Here is a 22,140-nt window from a genome sequence, read left to right as displayed (position 1 = left end):
AATGACTAATTTATTAAGCTATTAAGAAAAACAAATAATTTGTTAGTAACTTTCGTATTGTCTGATTTTTTTTTTGAATAAGTGCTTAGTTTGCATTTTGCTTCTCTTCAAAAGTTGACGCCTGCAGGAGCAAAAAACATGCTCCTCTTGCACCAATTCAGCTATACCTAGGTTAATGCGACATGCTCCCGTGCAACAACCTAAGTATTGGCTACTAAAGTCTGTGCATTGTGTAAATTTAATGTATTGATTGAATACATGTTATAAACCTACCATTAATTTTACCGTAGAATCAGGGGGACGGGGGGTGTTGAGGTGGCTATAGCCCCCTCACCATATAAATTCATCAAGCTATGTCTATGAATATTATGATGACTACTGTCTACTGGACATTACTTGCCGTATAATTTATATCGAAATATAAGTAAATGAGTTCATATGGCGTGTGGTTCTATGTGAATCGTGAATTGGGTATGTTTATTATAATATTGTAATGACGTATTACTCGTATTCACGTACATATGAGTTCTTGAATAAGAATCTATAATATATTAGCCATTAGGTATACTTCAATAGATATTCGTATTTCAATATAGCATAAATAAATAATCATATTCGTTACCAGACCAATACACCATACTTGAAAAGCTACAGGAACTATCAGGAACCTCAACCAGGGCATTGGACATGGTAGTTATGTATAGTTACTAGTTACTCGTCACCGTCTTCTTCTTTTGCTGTATAATATCAAAAAAAATTTTGAAATTTTGTTTTTTTAGTTTCATTTTATTAAGACCTTACATCACACTTTGCCAACTGGCCCGGTGTGATACATTTTTTTCAATTATTTACTTAGTTCTGAGCTTTCTTGATGACATGATGTCTTTTTTAATGTCCCACCTTTAGTAGTACCGTGAACTCTGATTATTCATTAGTCAAGACAAATTTACTAAGTAGGTAGTATTACATAACTTATGTACTGTATTAAGGGGTTTGTTGAGTTTTTTAAGTTGGGAGAGCTAAACCACCGATGGCTGCACTTATTGATTTCATTGAAACAATATTTAGTCACTTTCAAAAATTATAACAACTAAATGTCTAAAAATCTTATTGTCTTAAATAATTAGTAACACAGAGAAATAATTAAAATCATTCGCATAAACAACCTTTAGCAAAACTAATTACAATATTTTAGTTTAAATATGGCATTTTTTAGAGTTAGGTGTTTTTTTTAACAAGTTTTCATGAATCCTTCAGAATAAAAACAATCTTTTTATGATAAATATTATAGTATAATATTGTTGTACCAGTCTTTCTCAAAACTTATACTGTTATATTGAATAGAATTTTAAAATCTGAATACAAACTTTTTTTTGTAACAATTAAAAACAACAAAATACAACATAATTTTAACTAATTAAAATTAATATTATTATACATTATTATATGTATATAATCTTGAAATTGAATTCAAACTATTGCCATTAGAATTAAAAATAATTTATTAATTTATTATTTTTGTTACAATACCTACTAATTTATAAATAGTTTTTAAATTTAAATTTACATTAATTCTCAAAGGGTGTAGACGTGTAGCACACATAATTTAAAAATATTATAAACAACTTTAAAATGTAATTCAAAGAATATTTTAATCATACAATTATAATGACAATAAAAATACACCCGGGGCATGGCAGAAACCTACGGGTGCCCCATTCGAAATTCTGCCAAAACAAACACACACGTGTTCCCCCTACCGTTCCAAAAACCTACAAACCATCAATACAAAAATCTACAGTACCTACTAATAGCTAATGGCCACAGTTGCCGGGCTCAGGATCAATTAAAAAAANACATTATTATATGTATATAATCTTGAAATTGAATTCAAACTATTGCCATTTAAATTAAAAAAAAAAAAAAAAAAAAATACAATTTTTAACCTCATGTGTATACCATGTAAAATTTACTCAATAGATTACATGTTATTGACTAGAACATTTCAGTTTAAAGAAAGTAATTTTAGAAAAAAGACTAAAACACAGAAGACAGATCATTGTTAAACCTATACAAATACAATTTGTTCGGTAATAATAATTTAAAGTTTGCTATAAATATAATCAAATTAAAAAAAAATTAATTTGGCATACTTTTATAAAAATGTTAATAATTTTAAATAATTGTCAGAAAACAATTTTAATCTATTATTAAAATAATAACTTATGAAATAATTAACGATCACAAATTGCTGTTTCTAAAATACAAGTCTTAAAATGGTATACGTACAGATTCACAACTAAAATATAATAAGCGTGTAAACTAATATTGAGCTAGTTAAATTGTACTTTTTTACTTTCACAAAATTTTAATATTTCACAATATACATTTAATAAACAAAGTGATTTAATTATTTTAAGTAATACTGGTGTTAGGCAGATCAATAGTTTAATAATAAGTGATATATATCTGGCTGTCATAAAAATAGAAATCCAAATTTTTTCCTGAAGCTAGATGTAGAAGGCATAGTCATCATCCACTTTCTTAGGCCAATCAGTACAACAGATGAAGTCACCAACACTGCACCAATAATACTGAAAATATTAGGTACCTCATTAAAAAATATTATCTGCCACGCAAAAGCAAACACCACATCAACAGTCCTTGCAATAGCAACCAATCCAGCTTCTTCGAGTTGGGCTGCAATGGTTAATAACATTTGTCCAGAAAAACTGAATAAGCCCAAAGCAACTACTAAAATTCTCTCAGTACCACATTTTGGCCAACACAAGTTCCCTGTAGCCCAAGCCATGCTAGTCGTTTGTATTATAGAGTAAGTGGCAAACGTCACCATGATAACGCTGAAATGTAAGTTCTTTAAAGCTCTAAGTAGTATATAAACAATAGCTCCAAAAAATGTAGATAACAAAGCAGCTAATGGACCTAAAAAATTGTATTCTGCAGTCGACTTCCCAAATAAGAAAGGAGGTCTTGTGATCAATAAGACTCCAATCATAGTTAAGAATAATGTGAAGTAATGGAACAGTCCACATGGTTCCTTGAGAAATATTCTGGCAAATATTGCGACTATAACAGGCACGCTGAATACAATTACTGAAGCATCAGCTAAGGGCATGTGTCTGACGGCGTAGAATACGAGAGACAATGAAGTGGCCCCTGCAAACGCACGAAGTAGTAGCATGAGTCGTTGACCTTTTGGAAATGGATTCTGTTTATTGTAGATCAGTATGGGTAATGATGGAATCAATATTCCAACAAAACGAATGGCGGCCAATTCCAATGGGTCCATATTGTTGAGCAATTTAACTATCAATGTACTTAGAGAGAAGAATAAGGATGATATAGCAGCCAACAGTAAACCGAGAATTTTTATTTGTGTTCTAGGGGACGACGTCACATTTGGCGTTATCGGCGAACTTGTTGATGGCGTATCCGACTCGACCACCAAATTTCTGAGTTCTAGTCGTTCAGCCATTTACATGGTTTAAATATTACTCACTTTATAAAACTACTTACACGTTACTTTTTCGAAAGCAGTGTGCTAGAATAGTACCTAACTCTTGATCGGATTAGTTAAACTCTAAGAAAACATGCGATAGTCAAGTAGAGCGGAGATCTCTTAATTTCGGATGAGTAATGTACAAATATTATAAAAACAACAAAAAATGTGCCGAACACCGGATTTTGAATTTGGAAATAGCATTTAGGTAAAAAAAAAATGGGATATTGATTATCACCTTCTGATAATGTAATCACTAAATCCGCGACTGAGTGGATTTGCGATTATAGGTCATAGTATCGAATAATAATAGGTATTACTTTTGTACCACAACATTACCGGTGTCGTAAGTGCAAAAAGTAAAAATAGCCCCCCCCCTAAAAAAAAAAAAAACAAAAATTAAGTGGGTCCCCAAAATAACAAATATATTTTAGTCCGCAGGTAAAACCTTAGTTCATTTCATTAATTTCAAAACATTAAACTGACGTATAGAACATTAGAACGTATAAGTACAATTGTTGTTGATTTATTATTACAAGTCACTTAGAGGCTATTTTTAGAAAAAATGACATTTTATAGTAACATCAATTACCAAACCCTTGTTTACCAACCCTACGCTCTGGGACCTTAATTTAGGGGCCCCAACAAAATATCGGAGTATAGCCCCCCTAAGTCTTAGATGATCTAAGATTGGTCTAGTGTCTTTAAAAAATAAAAAAAGATAATTATTCTTTAGTGTCACGGATAATATAATTTTATATTATCTGTTAGTCATAGTGCCTATTATTTACTAACATACTTACTATACAACGTATACATAACAATAATTATAGACATACCCAGGCTCTTTCCCAAGTGGGGGAGGAGAGGTTGTGGGGTTCTCACGGTTAGAAAAAAATGTAAATTGTGTTTTTTGAATTATCATATTACAATTTACAATTGCAATAATATAGTATAACATTGAATTTGTAGTTTTAGTACAACGATTAGGTATTTGTATTTCATAGTATTGATATAAACATGTTTCATATAGGAACTTACAAAATTAATAAAATATCCTATTCCTATATAATACTATTTAAGATTGAAACCAATTTAATTTGAAAAAATTAAGTCTTCAAAAATGTTTTTCTTAGTTTAGGTAATTTACTTTTATGAGTATTACATTAAGGCCCCAAGCCTCCAAATTATTGCTCTCAGTTTCACTACACTGAATATTATGCTATTCAGCCATTTTATGGTCAATTGTCAAAACATTGAAACAGTGGCGTACCTATTCTGTAACCAAGAGGATTGTCATATCAATTTAGGTATTAGTGTATTACATGAATTAAATTTTATAGGAATATTAATTATGCTTAATTATGCTTATTTAAATTTCATCTATTCCGTGGTTATTCTCATTCAGACACAGGGTTGCCACCTTTTTGTTTTTAAAATAAAGTACATCATGACTTATGGAAATTTTTTTGCACACAAAATAAATTGTGAAAATACTGAACAAAACCATTAATGAGTAAAGTACAGAACAAAAAAAAAAATAATTATTTAAACAATAAAAAAATGTGAATTTATTAATATCATACAAACATCATAGAATTAAAACATAGTATTAAGAACTAAGCTTTTTAACAAACTTATAACAATATTTTATTATTACATTATTTCTATAAATATATTATAAATTATTTTTATTAACAATATTTTTAAATGTATACTTTTTATTACTTTTAGCAGCTTTTAGTAATTTTTCATCTTTTAAAAAAGTATCATAAATTTCAGTGCATATTTCTTTAACATTAAAAGTGATAATTAATTCATATTTGATAAGTTCAAGCCTACACTTATTTCTTTCATCTCTATATTTTAAGTTCATCATAGAAAATACTCTCTCTCAGTAACTTGATGTTGCAGGAATACTATATATAAAACTAACAACTTTGTAAATATTTTTAAGATGAAAGTTATTATTTTCAAGATTTGCAATTTTAAATAAACTTTGCCATTTATTACATGAATTTGAATTAGTTTCTTTTAATAATGGTAACATTTCATTTATTCTATTGCATTCGTCATACAGTTCATTCATATTCTGATATTCAAAAAAAGTTTATTTTCTAATTTAAGCTCACTAATCAAATATAACAATTCAGAATATTTAAGTTCACTTGAAAGGTTAACACATTTTACTTGTCTTAACCAATTTAAATCTGAGAAATCAAACCATTTATTCAAGTAATTAATTGCATTGTTCAAAAAGTTTAAAAAATCATTAATAAGAATATCTTTGTTTGTTGACATTTCAATAAGTTGGTTTGTGTGAAAGCCAAAAATTGTATCTTTTATTCGTATTTCTAAAGATTTTTTCAATGAATTCATCGCATCATAAACTACCATAACTGATATGTTATTCCCTTGTAATTTATTAATGTATTCATTGAATAAGGGCAAAATATGACTTAAAAAGAAAAAGTATATTTCTATGTCAGTTTTTATTGTCACTTGATCATCACTAAAAAGTATTTTTAATATTAAAGGCGGGCATTTTTCCAAGGATAAGAAATAGGATTTAATTGGTTCCCAATTTTTTAGAATCATTTCTATGGCAGGCAGTAAAGATAACCATCTAGTCACTACATGTTTCTTTAGTTCAGACCATTCACAGTTCAAAAATGTAAAAAAATCTTTTAATGTTTCACGTCTTACAGAAGATTGAGAAAAATGAGCATATATTTTTAAAATTACATTTTCTATATCAAATGATATAAAATTCATTGCATATCTTACAGAGTTGTGAATAATATGTGCATGACAGTTTGCTTTTATTAAATTAGGAATTTCTTTTTTTAAGTTAGTATATAACGAATGATTTTTTCCAAAATTACAATTAGTATTATCAGCACTTAATGCAGAGACTTTATGCAAAGATAATTTGAGGTTTTCAAAAGATTTTTTTATATATGAAGACATTTCATCTGCCGTTTCATGTGGATTTTCATAAAAATCAATTTATTTATTTTCAATGCCATTTTCAATACTGAAATATTGGACACTGAGAGGAAAAAGCTTTACATTTTTTTTGTTGCTAGCATCAGTTTGAATAGAAAAAGCAATAACACTTTCACTATTTAAATAATCAATTATTTTATGGAGATAAGCTGGCCCTTATAATACTAAAATAATACAAAAATACTAAGAATAATAATAAAATTGATTAATATTAATTGTAATATTGAATACTATTACTTCTAAAACAATAATATTATACAATTTATTTGCGCCCCCACAATATCTATATTCCGTGTTAAGAATAATTGATGAACTATTTTCCTCAAGTAAATATTATAGGAAATAAAGTATTTTAGCGTACTTTATTAAGACTACAAAGTCCAAAGTACAGAAGTGAAAAAAAAAGTACAATACTTTAAAAAATAGTACGGGTGGCAACCCTGTTCAGACATCTTAATCCTCCAAGGCTTTATTACATTGTCTTCATATTCCATGTGACCGTATGATATGTGTTTAAAATGTTTTTGCTATTCATAAAATTAAAATAATATTGTTCAGGTAAAGTGATTTTACAAGTCAATAATAACAACCTAACCCACTGCTCAATAGTTGAATATATTCAATTACTTGTATATTGTAAACGGGTTGACCACACCTTCGTCCATCTTTAGTTTCGCCTAGCAGAGGAACTAATGAATTTTTTTAAAGTTCTATGGTGATCAGTAGTAGAATTGGTAAGATAACGGTTCAACATAAATTTTAAATATGTTATAAATTATTAAATGAGAAATAAGGATGGGAATCAACCTAGAAGTTGAACCGTTGTAGATGTTTCAGTGAAGTACTTAGGTTATCAATAATTACTCAGCCCAGTTGTAAAAATTACAGTAGGCTGGTCACTTGACTTTGAGACATAAGCATCAGTTTTATTCTAAACAGAGTTTTTTTCAGATCACTATAGTCCAATGATTTTATTAAACAAGTAGAAGGAAAAATTAATGGTCATCCCCTTTCTAGGTATTACCACCTGACACCTATAGTGACTAGTTAGTTTTATAATAGATTTTAGATGTTATTTTTAACTAATGCACATAAAATTAGTAGACAGGTATAAATTTAACTCAAACATTTAAAAGCAAATATTACATTACTAAACAACATACCTCAAATCACTCAGGTCTTTTCAGCTCACAATAAATAACCTTGTTAGCTATTGCATTCTTTGGGGGAACATGGACTTGACAATTTAATCCAATTGTAATCTTATTTTATACAACTATGTAACACATACTTAAAATAATATGTAGGTATATACAAACCTAAAGGTAAAAATGATTTATTAAGTGACCCGCAGTATTTATATATTGAAGTACCTACTTATTACTTAAATTGTGGTGTATGTTAGTGGGCCTTGACCCATGTTATAAAAAAAATAATTATGATAATGATAATGACCACATGAGACGCATCTTATTTTTGTTAATGGGAAACAGATAACAGTGGCATTTGGATATTTTTAATGACAATTTTACTACTGATTTAAATAATATCTGAAACAGTATGATAACATTTCACTTACATTTTTCTTTTTTTCTCTGAATAAAATAAGGTAAATAAAAATAGCATGGAAACTTGATAGTTTTTAAATAAATATATTGCTTAAAAATTAAGGAAAAAAAATCATTAATGTGGTATTCTAAAAAAAATTACCAAAATATGCAAAAATAAGTAATAAAAAATCACATATTATATGAATTCATTAGGTTATGGGACAGATTTTTAGCTCATCAAGCTATCAATAAAAGATATGGACAGAAATATGCAATTTCTATACTCGTGCCACTAAAAGAGCGCTACTTCAAATGACAGAGCTCTGCATTTTTGTAACTAAATTTTTCCCACTCTAATACCTGCGATCGGGTGAGTTTTGGTCGCAGCCCAGTAGCACTCTCTCAGCGGCACAAGTGTACAACTTATCATCCCTACTCATGACTTTTAAATGTTGAAACATTTTCAAGTTTCCATAAAATGTTATTTAATTGTTTCATTATATATTTTAAGAGTAACACTTTTGATGATGCCAAATTTGAATTATTTACTTAACATTTTTTAATTAAGTATTATACATTGTGTTTTACTGTGTTTGTTCTCAGGAGATGAGTATCTACTGTCTCCTGCATGAACCTCAAGGCTTTCATAACTGTTTCAATACTTAATGGAAATGACTAATTTAGCATTTTAAGCATTAAATATAAATATTATAGTTTTATAATTTGGTTATCTTCGATATTTAAAAATAACAAAAATAATAAATTCAATTATCATATTTTGAGTTTATATAAAACAAAAAAACATTATACATTATATTAAATGAGGCTTTCTTACATAGAAATAATTTTTCAAAATCATAACTAAAAATTAATTAATTAGGAAAGCAAATATTTTTGAAGACAAACATGAATAGATAAATATAGAGTAATATAAAATACTCATATGATCATCAAATAACTATTTGTGGTAGATCCTTGGATAGTTACAATGAACATAGTAGTTATATAAAATAGTAGTTTCATGATATTGGTATATTGTTACTCGTACATAACAAAAATAATGAATTTTATGGCTCACAAGTTCCTCCTTGCAATACTCAATATTTATTATTTAATAATATTTTGATATCATTTAACTAACTTACACAAATAAAGATTAATTTTAAATCATAAGTTTATATAATAAACATTTGTTAAAATAAATATTTAAGTTCTATGATCTTAGAACTTAGGGCATTAAGTATAAAATGTAAAGAATTAAACACATTTAATAGTATTTAGTCTTCATATTTGTTTTTTTACCGTACTACTACCAGAATAATGATTTTTATAGTTAACAATATCACCGAGATCATGTTGTTTGAATTTTTCTGAGACCAAGTTAATTAAGCAGCTGTAACGTAAAGCAGAAACATCCAAATGGTCTTCCTTTAAAATATAAAATACAAAATTACTAAATATGACTTTAGTATAGATGACATTCCACTTACAATTTCTGCCCGGGCATTAATAAAACACTGGGTAAGTATACGCATGTCTGATAACAGAGTTTCACTCGGATCACTATCCATACTAGCATATACAGAAAATGTCCAAGAAGTTACATCACTAGTGTTTATTATTTTTTTCATAATCCATTGAACAAAGTTAGATATAACAGCAGCACAGTGGCTCTAAACAAAATGGAATTTATAGTGTTCAAATATTTTACTAGCTTTTGATATTGATAACAAGTGTATAATATTTATTTATTGTTAAAGAATATTTTTTTTTTAATTACCTGAAAAAAATAAACACTTTTGTCAATATTATGAACAGGATTCACAGGAGTAGAAGCATTAATTTGTCTTCCAAATAAAAATGTAAACCAAGCAGTTGGTGAATTAGATATTGGCTGAAAATTATTGAATTCGTTTTTATTATTCACAAATAAATATACACTGTAATTTTTAATTTATATTAAATATAATATAGACACATAACATACCAATATATTTTCAGGATGAGTAATACATTTCCGGGTATCCTGAATTTTAATTCTGGCATTATCATACTGTTCAATGTATGACATTATTTCGGCTTTAGTCGGCAGTAATTTCTTATTTTTTATACAAGGCAATTCAAGTTGAGGCTGAAAAAAAATTATCATAGTTATTTTGATTTTAATAATGATTTCTTAAGATAATAAATTATTACTCAATAACAAATTACAAAATTAGTTCTAAGTAAATTAATAAGATAAAATTATCAGTTTGATGTTTATGAAGCATCAGAATATTAAAATAATAAGTCTTTCATATAAATATATAGTGGCTTTTTTCTATACTTTAATCAATAAATACAATAAGGTTAAATTTTTAAATATTTGGTCAAGCTTTTTTTAGTGTGTATTGTAAGTGGAATATTTTGGTCGAAGAATCAAGTGGGGATTGGATCCAGTTAATACATGGAGCAGTTTCATCTGGAAAATGAATATGCATACTTAATATTTAGGTAACTTTGAAAATTCAATTAGACCAATAATTAGATAATTATGTATACTGTGCATTGTGGCAGGGAATGCAATTTTTTGAGAATCTTGGCCTAAGATTTTGTTGTGCCAGTGGTAAATAGCTAAAATCTGTTGTTAATATGGAAAATATCAAGTGCTGTAGTAATTGTGTAAACATCTGTTAATGTAGGGGAAATAACGTCATGAGTCTGTGCTTTTGGGCAGTGGTAGAACCACCTGGCGAGTTAAAAGTTTGACACAAAGCAAGGTATTGTTTATTTTTTCTGCATCGTTGAAAAATATAAATTTACATATTACTGATCAATATGTTTGATTGAATATAAAAATATTATAATTAAGTTCTAAAGTAATGTTTATTTTGAATTGTTTACTTATTTGTTCAAGTTGTTAGTATTAATCAAGTAGTTAAATGACAAAATATATCTCAATACTAACTATTACATATGTAGGAGCATTGTTTTCAAATTTGTTTATAAATTCCTGAAGTTCAACATTAGTGGCAGTCATAACTGGAGGCAATTTATCTTCCATTTTTCTATAAACAAATTAATATACTTAACCAAAATGTCTTGAAGAAAAAACTGTATAAAATAATCAAATAGATAACACATTTTATACCTAGCCATGTAAAGATATTCATGTCCATTTTGAGGATTATCAATTTGGTCAACTCGACGAATTTGATTTCGGTCAATTGGCAATCTATATGGTCTACCAGTTAAGTCATCACTGAAATTTAAAAATTATTTATAAGTTTAAGTTTATTTTGAAAAAGTATAACATGAAATATTACAGAGACGAATGGCGTTTCAATTTTGATGCTTTTCCACTTCTTCGACCCATGTTTTTTTTTATGAAAACGATTTCCTACTTCAATAGTTTTTATAACAAATCGCACAATGTCTTATGGCAATGGCATTTGTGTGCACATTTCTATAGTTATCGTAATTGTATAATCTCGTTTGGTTGTATGTATTTGACCAAGCTGACTCGAAATAAAATTTTCTCAAAGTACCTTTAACACTGTTCAAATAAAAATTACAGATCAACGTAAACATGTAAACAACTTAATTTAGAATAATTCAGATACCAAAACGTCTAAAACCACAGGATAGATAAAACCCATTGTTATATTACTATCAAAATTAAAAGAAGATAAAAACAAATTTGTGATAACAATACAGTGTTTCATTTTTATAGAAGAGCACACTATTCTCGTTCAACAAGTCATTGAATTAAAACCGCCGAAACTCGCCAGCACAATTTAAGTGGCTGCTACGTCGAGTCTACTACTATAATAATAAATAACAATTTATAGTAAAAAAATTGTTATTCTGACGATGATTATCGCAGATGTCTATATTTTTTGTATAATATTGTAGGTACTATACAGAAATCTGTGTAATACATGCAAGGCCCCTGGGCCCCAGAAACATAACTAAATCCATATAGTCTGTGCGGCTATTCCTCGAAGATTTTAATTATTTAAGTTTTACATTAATGACACGAATTAAATTTAAAAAATAGATTTAATAAATGTTATCTAATCTGTGCTAAAATTGTAGTGTTTCAGTTCACTTTATCGCAGACTTGTTATTACTGTACATTGTACAACATACTCAATAATTATTTAGGTAGGTTATTAGCACGAATCATATCGAATGGCTCATAAATATAGCCCAACACTGACTCATATTAAAAACTAGACCTAGTGGACTTGACCCGGTCCTCCTTTGAGACTCGGGCCCTAGGACTACAGGCCCGACTGCAACTCCTTCTCGTCGGGCCTGAATATATGTTATAATAGAACATTACTGCAATATTTAGGTAATATTTAGTATTTAGACATTTAGTATTCCATCTCATGTTAAAGGTGTACTTACCTAATATTGAAGGAGTAAAAAATTTAAAAGTAAATAATAAAGATCATATTGTGTAATAAATTGAGCTCAGTTTTCAATGCAAGTGCTTATTTTTTCAGATTCTCGGGCACCAGTGGAGTAGGTATATTTTATGATACACAATTTGGTGGATATTGAGTGAGTAATAATGATTTACCAAACGACGACTCATTAGAGTAAAAAATATTTGTTTTTAAATGCAATGACTCATTTTATAATAAATAATTATTAATCACCCAACTTATAACAAAAATTGAAAACCACTTTTAAAATATCGAAAATTTAAAATACCAATAAGTAGCACACAAAAAGCAGAAATATTTTGAACTATATTTCATGTACTATATTAATTATTCGATGAAAATTAAGTCTACAATTGGAGATTCATTTTGGAGTTACAACAAAAAAAAAAATTGATTTTGTGAATAATTTGGTTTTGCGTAGTGAAATTCCAGTTTTTTCCCAAGTTATTTGATTGTTTTTCCGGATTGTTTTTAATTGCACTAAATTTTTTTTTTTTTCCCCTGGTTTCCAACTACATATTTAATCTGTTACAAGTACCAATTCTTGAAATAAAAGTACAAACAGACATATTTTTTTAAATAATTGGACAAATTATAATTTGGGCATCAGCCAAAAATTAACGAAAAAAAAAATTGAAATATAAACGTGACTCTCTAATTGAATATAGCAGGTGATGTGTCTTATGAATTTTGTAGTAGCTATTGGATAACACGGGGATGAGTTATTTCCAGTTTTTTAATATTTTCAGTTATCGACTGGGCATTGCAGAGTGCAGACTGAAGCTGCCATTGCTATTGCCTCCGTCCGAACACGTCTCCCATAGAAAAGAGGTCACGCCACACCCGAAGTGTCAGTCCATCTCAGAAAGTTGGACCGAACACGTTTTGGTCTTTGGCTGGTCACTGTCCTACTCTTCGTCCGTTATCGGATGTCGAACGCTCGTCACGTGATGCACACCTGGTGCAGTTGCACACTTGCTGCAGAGGAGCATCTCCTCTGCCTTCTGGAGTTCTACGCCATTCTTAGCCACTGCTACAGTTTATGTCCTCGAGTCCGCTGTTCTCCGTCCGTTTCGAGTTCACACCGCTATGTTTCCCAAGCCATTGACTTCTTTCAGTGGTTCTCGTGGCCACCGTCAACTGTTGAGCAACACATTTCTGCAGTGTCGTGCACTTTGAACTTTTTCGCTCCAATACAATGAGAGCGACGTGCAGTTTGACGTCTTTATGCCTTTGCGATCGGCGGCGTACTGTTGCAGGCCCGATTGGGCTCTCCCTTCGATGTCTCCGAAACTGCATCGTTGTTACCTTTCTGGCTGTTTATTGAAACCCGTTTTTTGACTTAATTCTTAAGAATTTAAAGTACCTTCCTAGCTGTTCATATTTGTTTAACCTAAGCTTAGATTAATCAACTTTATACCATTTGCATTAATTTTAAAAATAAATATTGTGTCTGGAATTATTGTTTGGAATACATTATTTGGCTGGATATCTCATTACCAGCATTACAAAACACTATTTCAAAATAAAGCATCGTTGATTTACGGTTGGTTTTCTATATAATATCTCTGAAAAATAAAAATAAATACATCTAAATTACTTACAAATCATATACAATAGAACCTGCTATCCGTTTGGGTCTATTAACTTCCTTATTCAGTAGGCATACTATATAAGGATGCCAATTAAGAGGTCGTAATATTTCTTTTGTTATTTTATCAATTGGAATAATATCTTAACATTGGAAAAACATTGAAATATAAAATATAATACTTAATACATTAGATAGGTACTTTAATTTGATTATAATTACTCGTGTGTATTATTAAAATTTTTATTCCTGAAAAATTTAAATATTTAGTTGTTTAACGAGTTTATTAATCGTAAAAAATTTCTTTAAAAAATATACTAGGTTAAATTTTGAAAACAATAAATTTAGGTAGCTATAATTCCCATTGGTTTATGAATTTATGATCAAAGCTACTCGGAAATCGAATAGACGTTTGATTATACCATATTACCATGTATAAATTGGGAAATCCGACCTTACACAGAACGGTTGTACCCAGTGCCGCAACTAAGGTTAATAGGGCCGAGGTGCAATACCAAATAATAGGGCCCCTTACTTACCAATATTTTACAACATTTTTTCATGAAAAATATATTTATATATGTAAACGTTAAGTATCCACCACAATTTAAATTTATTTTTAACTAAAAAAATACAAATTTACATTAGATAAAACATTTACATTACAAAAATAATAACATATTATTTATAATATTAAAATTACTTTAAAAAATTTTTTTTTCTGCTTTTTTGATTGGCAAAGTCAATAATTAATTTTTCTACATCAAGTTCTTCAGTGCGAGCTCTTTCTATATTTAATATACTTATGTTTGTTAGTTGGTCTTGAGATATCGAGTTTCTTAAATAGTTTTTAATCAGTTTAAGTTTAGAAAATGACCGTTCGGCCGATGCTACAGTCACTGGTAAACTTAAAAATATAATACAAGATGTAACAACTTCACTATACAAAGATGATAGGTCGTTTTCTATTAAATATAAACATAATTCTTTAATTGTTTTCATATCAGTGTTTTTTATAAATTCCTTTAAAGATAGAACTTGACTAGTTAAATCGGAAGTTACGTCAGTTTTGTAAAACTGAATAAAATCATAGCATGATTTTACTATTTCTGCTTCATTTAATTTTATTATATTTGGTGGCAATAAAAAATTAAAAGTATTTGATACTACTTTAAGTCCTTTAAAACGATCTTCGAGTTGAAATAAAGCAGTATCAACTAATGATAAAAAAGTGTCTGCTAGATTTCATAGTTTCATTTTCATCACTAAAAATTATGTCCGAAGGAAAGTTTATTGACGGTTTGCAAGGACCATATGATAGAATTTGTTTTTTCAAATTAGAACTGATTGTGATATTTTGAAAATGTCCTCTATCTGTTGGAAACTCCAACTTTAAATCCAATTCACCAACTAATCATATGCAAAATAAAAAAAAAAATTTTTAAATTTCTAGAATAGGTACTATAATAATTTTAACTAATTGATATATTCCTGGTTTATTAAAAATAAACTATTACTGATTCTGCTTTAACTGGTAACATGATTGTTGCAACAGAACATAATATATATTTTATTTATAGAGTATAGACATTAGACACATATTATTATCTATATTATTTTCTAATTTACTATGTAATAATTTTAAGTCTTTTTCAATTATTTAAAGAGGGCCCCTTCGGGGCCCTCTAAATTCTCTGCTGGGGGTGCAATGCACCCCCTGCACCCCCGGTAGTTGCGGCACTGGTTGTACCTTGTACGAGTAAGGTGAAGTATTTATTATTATATATAAAAACGCATATCTGTAGCTACGCAGCGCTACAGAACGTTTGTTTTTAATAAATTGTTTTTATCTTCGTCGCCAGCAACTCATTAGCTATATTATTATCTTGCATGTATTTAACCAAATCCATCTTCTTAAATATAGCGATCATTGAATGGAAAAAGCTGAACATTTTAGGGTATTATCCAGACATAAATTCTAAATTGTTAAGATCATTGTTTAGAGGTTTTAAAAATATTTTAAAAGATCTATGATTTATTACTTTTGAATGATATAGACTATAGAGTACAAGGTTCATGTTTAAAGGTATATTTTCATTATCAAATTGAGTTAACCATGAGTCCACGAAAGCACAACGGACAATTTAGTTTATCTAGAGTAAACCATGTTATATATATATTTACCCATTTATTATATTTTCAATGTAGACACACTCCACATTAATCTTATTTCTCTTTACAATAATACCTGTTTCATTATCCAACCTTATACTAGATAGAGTGAATGGATTAACCGATTAAAGTGAATTATTTTTCATTTAGAGCAACAATAAATTCATGAATTCACTAAACATTTTTATCCAAACCAACAATGATCAAATTTTAAAATCAACTTTAAGCCTGTAATTGGGAAGGAAAATGTTAAATTAATTATTAGTTCTTGAGTGAATGTATACATTATAAAATATAATATTCAATTGTAAAATATGTATTTTAAATTTGTATGTATATTATATTGTGTGTGTATACATTTTAATTAATTGAATTTAATTTGCAGGAACATAATAACAGCTATATAAATTATAAAATATATTACACAAAATGTGCACACCTTCTATAAGAAACTGCAAATTATGCATGTTATACACATCGTACAATTATCATTTGGTGTGCAATTGTTTTGTAATTTTATCAGGTAAAATGGGATCGATGCGAAATCATGTTGTAATTTTCGACGGCCCAAAAAAGGGAAAAGTGCGCAATCGTGTTGCAGCAGTTTACTACACTATTACAGGTAACACCAGTTGTCATGTTACATGTAATATTCCAAAATCAATAATTTTAAAATTTAGAATTTTCCAAAATCGTATTTTAATTCAAATTTTTGATTTATTTTATAATCACATTGGAAGTCCATTGGAGGAAGTAATGCGGAAATAGAGGAGCTAATAAATCAAAAAAATAACATTTTTAGTCATGGAAAAATTAAATATCAAAGTGAATATAATATTCTACCCGTATTATGATCTATTGGTAAGTATTAATTGTTTAAATCGGGTTAAAAAAAAATTTTGGTAAGTACTGCAGTTATAATTATCACAAGTTCTAAAATCGTTTCATACCTATTTAATAAATATGTAAAAATAAAAATTGGAAAGTATTTTTGTAGGTAAAAACTAAAAAATTAATTCTTGTGTAATATATTTTAATACAAATAAGTGTTGGTGCTATACATATGAGACAAGCCAATGGCCATACAATCGTGTTCAGTTAGATAGCTAGATCGACTAGGGAAAAGAAAACCAACGAATTGGAACCCAAGTGATAAAATGTGGAGCTCAGCAACAATAATTTGGTACAATCAAAACGTCACTACGAAACTGCTAGGATACTCAATTGTTTTCTTTACCCGAAAAATGACCATTGTATACATTATTATGTAATGAATATTAAATATTTTAAATCGTATTGTATGAAAATTTGAAATATTAATATTATTAATGATTAATAATTATTTTAATTAGTAATTACATTAATGTGTTCGGACTACGAAAATGTGTATCGTGTATGATAACGCCAACCGAATTATAGTACACCTACCTGTCTATAAAAAAATAAACTTACTTTTCAAATTTAAATTGTAACCATTATTATAAATATTTATATTGATCTATTAATTCGATGAAGGGCACTGGGAAGCCAAATACTAATACGATTACAAGTGTACAATCCAATTTGCAATGTAGAACATCGTTGTAAATCCCCCCCGAAATACACTCCTTTCTTCCTTTTCATACGGGAGTCACGTAGTATGTAGACAATTTTACTAGAAATGTTGTTGTAGTGGAAAAATCGTTTGTTTTCTAATAATATTAAAACAAACAAAAACTTGAAGATATAATAAGAAACAATGATTGTATGTGTACAATAAAGATTTAAATCTTTAAATAAACATTTCAACTAATAACAAGTGTTTATTATTTTTTTTATTTCAGATTTGGTGGTTTGTTTTTTTATTAAATAGAGTGCTCGCGTTGCCGGTATGTACCAATCAACCAAACATAAAAGATTATGCGGTACTAAGTGCGCTTTTACCACTGCATTCCGGCGAAGATTGTTCCGAAACACAAATTAGAGGTATACAGCAGTTGGCTGCTCTGGAATACGGACTCAGCAAAGTAAATGCAGATCTCAGTCAATATGGAGATTTGAAAATCAGTAAGTACAATAATTATATGCCTATAATATTATGTATTATTAATATGTTTTTGTAAATATCCGAATTGTCAGGCTTACAGATTTTAGACACTTGTTCTAATTCGAATAGAGCCGTAAAAGCCACAATGAAGGGACTGGTTTCTGCCGAGCAAACTTGCATTAAATCTCCGTTGTTTTTAGGTTTGGCATTAACATATTTTATTTTTATTTTAGGGCAGTGGTGTCATTTGGATAGGGTGGACCTATATTGCGTTCGCTGTCATGTGAACATGTGGTTTTATATACAATATGATTAAATTGACTACCTTTATGGCTATATGGTTCAATAACCGGCCCAATGACCCGTCAATGTCTTCCCCTGTACTCTACCAAATACCGAAATGACACCACTATAATATAATGACCAGAAAAATAATATATGGTTTAATAATCTAGGATATGTAGGACCGGACGATTTAGAATCATTTATCAACGTACATAAAATAACATTTTTACTTAACAAAACACACGTTTTGCCGTACAAAATTGATCTGAAAGAAAGACCCGCAAATGTTTTCTTTATTGGAACAGAGCAAACCGGAATTAGAGCAAAAGTGAAAAAAATATCATAGCGTTTTTAGAATATATTATAAATATCAATATTGGTTTAATCGTTTTGTTTTTATCAGGCCATTCTTACAATGTTGGGTAATTTAGGATGGGAAAATTATGTACCAGTAGTAGAAGATTCAGTTCAGACTACCAATTTATTAGATACACTTGTGGATTTGTCGGACGGTCATGTCTGTCCAGTTGGAAAACCAATCATGTTACCAAAATCTGAAAATGGGTATACTGCAGTTTACAAAGAAATTATTGAAAGTATGATTTTTTTAATATGATAATAGTTTTTAATAGATTTCATAATTTTACAAACGTATATAAGAACGCGTGAACTCATAAACATAATAATGTAATCATCAATTCTAACATATTTTCTAACCTATTAATAACTAACTGGTGTATTTGGAAAACTAACCTAATTAAATGAGGGGAAGGGTTTATTTTTAAAGCAACTATTTTACAAAATTAATGGTATTGGTAATTTTAATTTTCTAAGACGGGGAAATTTTTAAATAATAAATATTATGTTCATTACAATAGGCAATTTTGTAAAATCTATAGCTTTAATAAAAATGTCAAAAATTGTGAGGGATTCAAATTTTTTTAGGTTTAACTAATGGGTAGTTTGAGTTAAAATTATTATAAACTTATTATTAATAAACATTTTTTCACATGAGTTTTATAAATGTTTAAATTACCTACGCGTTACAGGTAGATTTAACTAAATTATAATTGTTATACTTAATTTTTAACATCTTAAAAATATGAAACTTATAATACAATTTTTTATTATTTATTTTCATACTTGTTGATCCAGTGGCTCCCGACCCTGACGTTTAGTGATCCTTAAAAAAAATTACCATACTTCGCATGTTTTATGAACACTAAATAAATTATAGTACAAAATATTAAAACATAGAAATTACACATACCTACAAATTAAATGATAATTTAAAATATTCAGAACGATTTTCTACCTCTATATATCTTTTTGAATATTTACAAAGATCATGCTGAAATAACTTGTGAATTATGTACCGACACCCACTACACAAATTTCCGCGACCCTAATTCGGGCGCGATTTGAGGTTAAAAATCACTTGTGTAGGTTGTACATATTGATAATATGGTTTTTTTACTGATCCATAATAATTTTATTTTAAATGCGTAACAAGGGGTATACTATGGGTATAAGTGCACTAAATGTGTCATATGAATATTTAGGTCAAGTCCAATCATCAATTGACGGGATACTTATAATCGTCGAAAAACCAGAAGCTCTAAAGCCCATGTTGAAGATTCTATCAAACAGTGCTAACTCTCAAAGATCTCCAATAGTCATATATATAATTTCTGTTGGATTAAAGCTATGGGATTTTCCAAGGTCTGATTCTTTGAAAATGATTGTTATGCAAGAAGCCACGTAAGTGCCCTTGTTTTATTTACTTGAGTATTTGTATAAATAATACACTGTATAATGATTTATATATTGTTATGTTATTGTAATTTATATTATATTATATTATATTATATTATAATTATATTATATTACCCGCTCTCTGTCATTTTTTTAAGTATGTAATGTAGGTTCAACAATATATAATATTTAATTATTAACTATGAATTATTTACAGGGAATTTATAGTGAAAAACGATATCAAACAGTATTTCAACGATTCCCTGTTAATTAGTTATCACGAGCAAACCAGAACATATAAAAGAAGTTGTAATAATAATCCAATGTGTTTGGTATGAACGACGATGTCAAACTGATCTACTTGGAGTTAATTAGATAATGTAAAATTGTAGGATTCACTTGAAGAAGAGTTGGATTCCACCGTTATCCCAATAACATATGCAGTGCATTTATTCGCAAATGCACTGAAAATGTCAATGGACCAAAAATGTAAGTATAATTTAGACTCTCCGGGAATTTGCCGTAATCTTCAATCCATGCCACCTATGGAATGGGCATCACTCCTGAGGACACAATCGACAATAATGAACGGACCAGAAGGTCCAAAAAGAGTTAGATTTCAAATGGAAATACCACACCACGTCAGCGTATATATGTGGAACACGGTTGCAAGGCAATTCGATTTGGTAGTATAAGAGTACCATTAATATCGTTATAATTAACTATTTTATTTATACCTAATATAAATTGGAAATAATAATTGATGCAGATCTCTACAATAACGAATGGCGATAGAATGAGCTTCGTGAAAAATGTATTCTTGCCGTCCTCGATACGTTCAAACAGATCGGACCGTTCGGCCTTTTGCCAATCGTATAAGACCAAACAAACCAAAACTGTAGCTACAGTTCCGCCGGTAGAAGAAGCGACAGCTGCAAAGGAAGACGACTGGTCGCCGATTTGGCAGTTCTTACCCAGCGGGGAAAAAAATCAAAAAACGAAATCTCCTTACCAAGGGATTATCGTGATGTTGTGCATAGGCTTTGGTTTCCTTATATTCATGATAGTATCTATGCGCATACTGTACAATGTTTTCAAGTTCAAACAAGGCAATGATGAATCGTCCAGCAAGAGAAGGAAGAGAGAGGAGAAGGCAAAGAAACCCAGAAGAACGGGTTCTGTAACCAGCAGACGATTGAGCAGAGTCAGTTCAATTATAAGTACTCGATCACGTTAAGATACTATAATATCTGTTATAATATAGCCTATAGGTAAATATTACCTATCTATATTCTTTATTATGCGTCGATATTAATTATACATTATAATATGAATAATGAATAACGGATATAAATATGAATATTATGTTTATTATTTATTATTTTAAATATAAGTGAGTATTAGTAGTGTACACAGCTAACGTCAACAACTACCGTAGCTTAATATTATTTATATAAATATTAACATTTTTAATCTACTATAATATATGAATAATAAATGTCTGGGTACTTCATAACTTGGTTTATTATTCTGAATCTGCAATACCTACCCCATATGGCAAAACAACGATTGATTTTTATTTGACATCGGTAAAATCTAGCAATATAGTTAGAGACCGGGATTATATATTTATATAATATATGCACTAAAATGATGGTAAATAAAAAAATGTATAAAATGTATAAAAATGCTATAATATATCACTAAAAATGCATGGTAAAAATGACAAAATATGCAACAATGTGCACAAAAACTTTCAAAATAATATACAGTATTATTTGTGTATTAAAAAATAT

General features: G+C 28.8%; 4 protein-coding genes and 1 long non-coding RNA gene across 6 annotated transcripts; 2 read left to right on the top strand and 3 right to left on the bottom strand.

Annotated features, from left to right (window-relative positions):
• Positions 1-1,912: 1,912 nt before the first annotated feature.
• On the bottom strand, positions 1,913-3,790 carry LOC111035003 (solute carrier family 35 member G1). Its single transcript, XM_022316475.1, has one exon. It carries the CDS (start codon positions 3,494-3,496, stop codon positions 2,477-2,479), a length of 1,020 nt encoding a protein of 339 aa, XP_022172167.1. The 5' UTR covers positions 3,497-3,790; the 3' UTR covers positions 1,913-2,476.
• A 1,453-nt stretch (positions 3,791-5,243) lies between these two features.
• On the bottom strand, positions 5,244-7,652 carry LOC111035004. Its single transcript, XM_022316476.1, has 2 exons — positions 7,157-7,652; positions 5,244-7,056 (listed from the first exon to the last, which is right to left on the bottom strand). Exon 2 carries the CDS (start codon positions 6,488-6,490, stop codon positions 5,606-5,608), a length of 885 nt encoding a protein of 294 aa, XP_022172168.1. The 5' UTR covers positions 6,491-7,056; positions 7,157-7,652; the 3' UTR covers positions 5,244-5,605.
• Positions 7,653-9,121: 1,469 nt separating this feature from the next.
• LOC111035000 lies at positions 9,122-11,741 on the bottom strand. Its single transcript, XM_022316471.1, has 7 exons — positions 11,385-11,741; positions 11,210-11,320; positions 11,027-11,126; positions 10,067-10,210; positions 9,860-9,973; positions 9,570-9,752; positions 9,122-9,507 (listed from the first exon to the last, which is right to left on the bottom strand). Exons 1-7 carry the CDS (start codon positions 11,432-11,434, stop codon positions 9,364-9,366), a joined length of 846 nt encoding a protein of 281 aa, XP_022172163.1. The 5' UTR covers positions 11,435-11,741; the 3' UTR covers positions 9,122-9,363.
• Positions 10,254-13,974, top strand: LOC111035001. 2 transcript variants are annotated; one of them, XR_002604602.1, is made up of 5 exons: positions 10,254-10,572; positions 10,636-10,684; positions 10,761-10,838; positions 12,573-12,630; positions 13,265-13,974. It is a non-coding gene; the product is annotated as an uncharacterized LOC111035001 (long non-coding RNA). The 2 variants fall into 2 exon arrangements; XR_002604601.1 differs by having other exon boundaries at positions 12,573-13,974.
• A 3,898-nt stretch (positions 13,975-17,872) lies between these two features.
• Positions 17,873-21,860, top strand: LOC111034998. The gene is made up of 9 exons (XM_022316470.1): positions 17,873-18,022; positions 18,102-18,324; positions 18,397-18,504; positions 18,760-18,917; positions 18,993-19,185; positions 20,152-20,350; positions 20,562-20,676; positions 20,737-21,030; positions 21,114-21,860. The coding sequence occupies exons 1-9, from the start codon at positions 18,017-18,019 to the stop codon at positions 21,579-21,581; spliced, it is 1,764 nt and encodes a 587-aa protein (XP_022172162.1). The 5' UTR covers positions 17,873-18,016; the 3' UTR covers positions 21,582-21,860.
• Positions 21,861-22,140: the final 280 nt, after the last annotated feature.

Source organism: Myzus persicae, unplaced genomic scaffold, assembly GCF_001856785.1.
Source record: "Myzus persicae strain clone G006 unplaced genomic scaffold, MPER_G0061.0, whole genome shotgun sequence".
Lineage (NCBI taxonomy): Eukaryota > Metazoa > Arthropoda > Insecta > Hemiptera > Aphididae > Myzus > Myzus persicae.
The sequence above is the reverse complement of the archived record's forward strand: the minus strand, read 5'-3'. Positions and strand labels throughout refer to the sequence as shown.

Excerpts from the sequence above, each read along its gene's own strand:
- LOC111035003 (XM_022316475.1), bottom strand. The coding sequence starts at position 3,496 with ATGGCTGAACGACTAGAACTCAGAAATTTGGTGGTCGAGTCGGATACG.
- LOC111035004 (XM_022316476.1), bottom strand. The coding sequence starts at position 6,490 with ATGTCTTCATATATAAAAAAATCTTTTGAAAACCTCAAATTATCTTTG.
- LOC111035000 (XM_022316471.1), bottom strand. The coding sequence starts at position 11,434 with ATGGGTCGAAGAAGTGGAAAAGCATCAAAATTGAAACGCCATTCGTCT. Across the intron at positions 10,211-11,026 it reads ATGCTCCTACATATGTAATA|CCTCAACTTGAATTGCCTTG; the intron begins GTTAGTATTGAG and ends ATTTTTTTTCAG. Across the intron at positions 9,508-9,569 it reads TTAATGCCCGGGCAGAAATT|GAAGACCATTTGGATGTTTC; the intron begins GTAAGTGGAATG and ends TATATTTTAAAG.
- LOC111034998 (XM_022316470.1), top strand. Across the intron at positions 20,351-20,561 it reads ATTGTTATGCAAGAAGCCAC|GGAATTTATAGTGAAAAACG; the intron begins GTAAGTGCCCTT and ends AATTATTTACAG. Across the intron at positions 20,677-20,736 it reads ATAATAATCCAATGTGTTTG|GATTCACTTGAAGAAGAGTT; the intron begins GTATGAACGACG and ends GTAAAATTGTAG.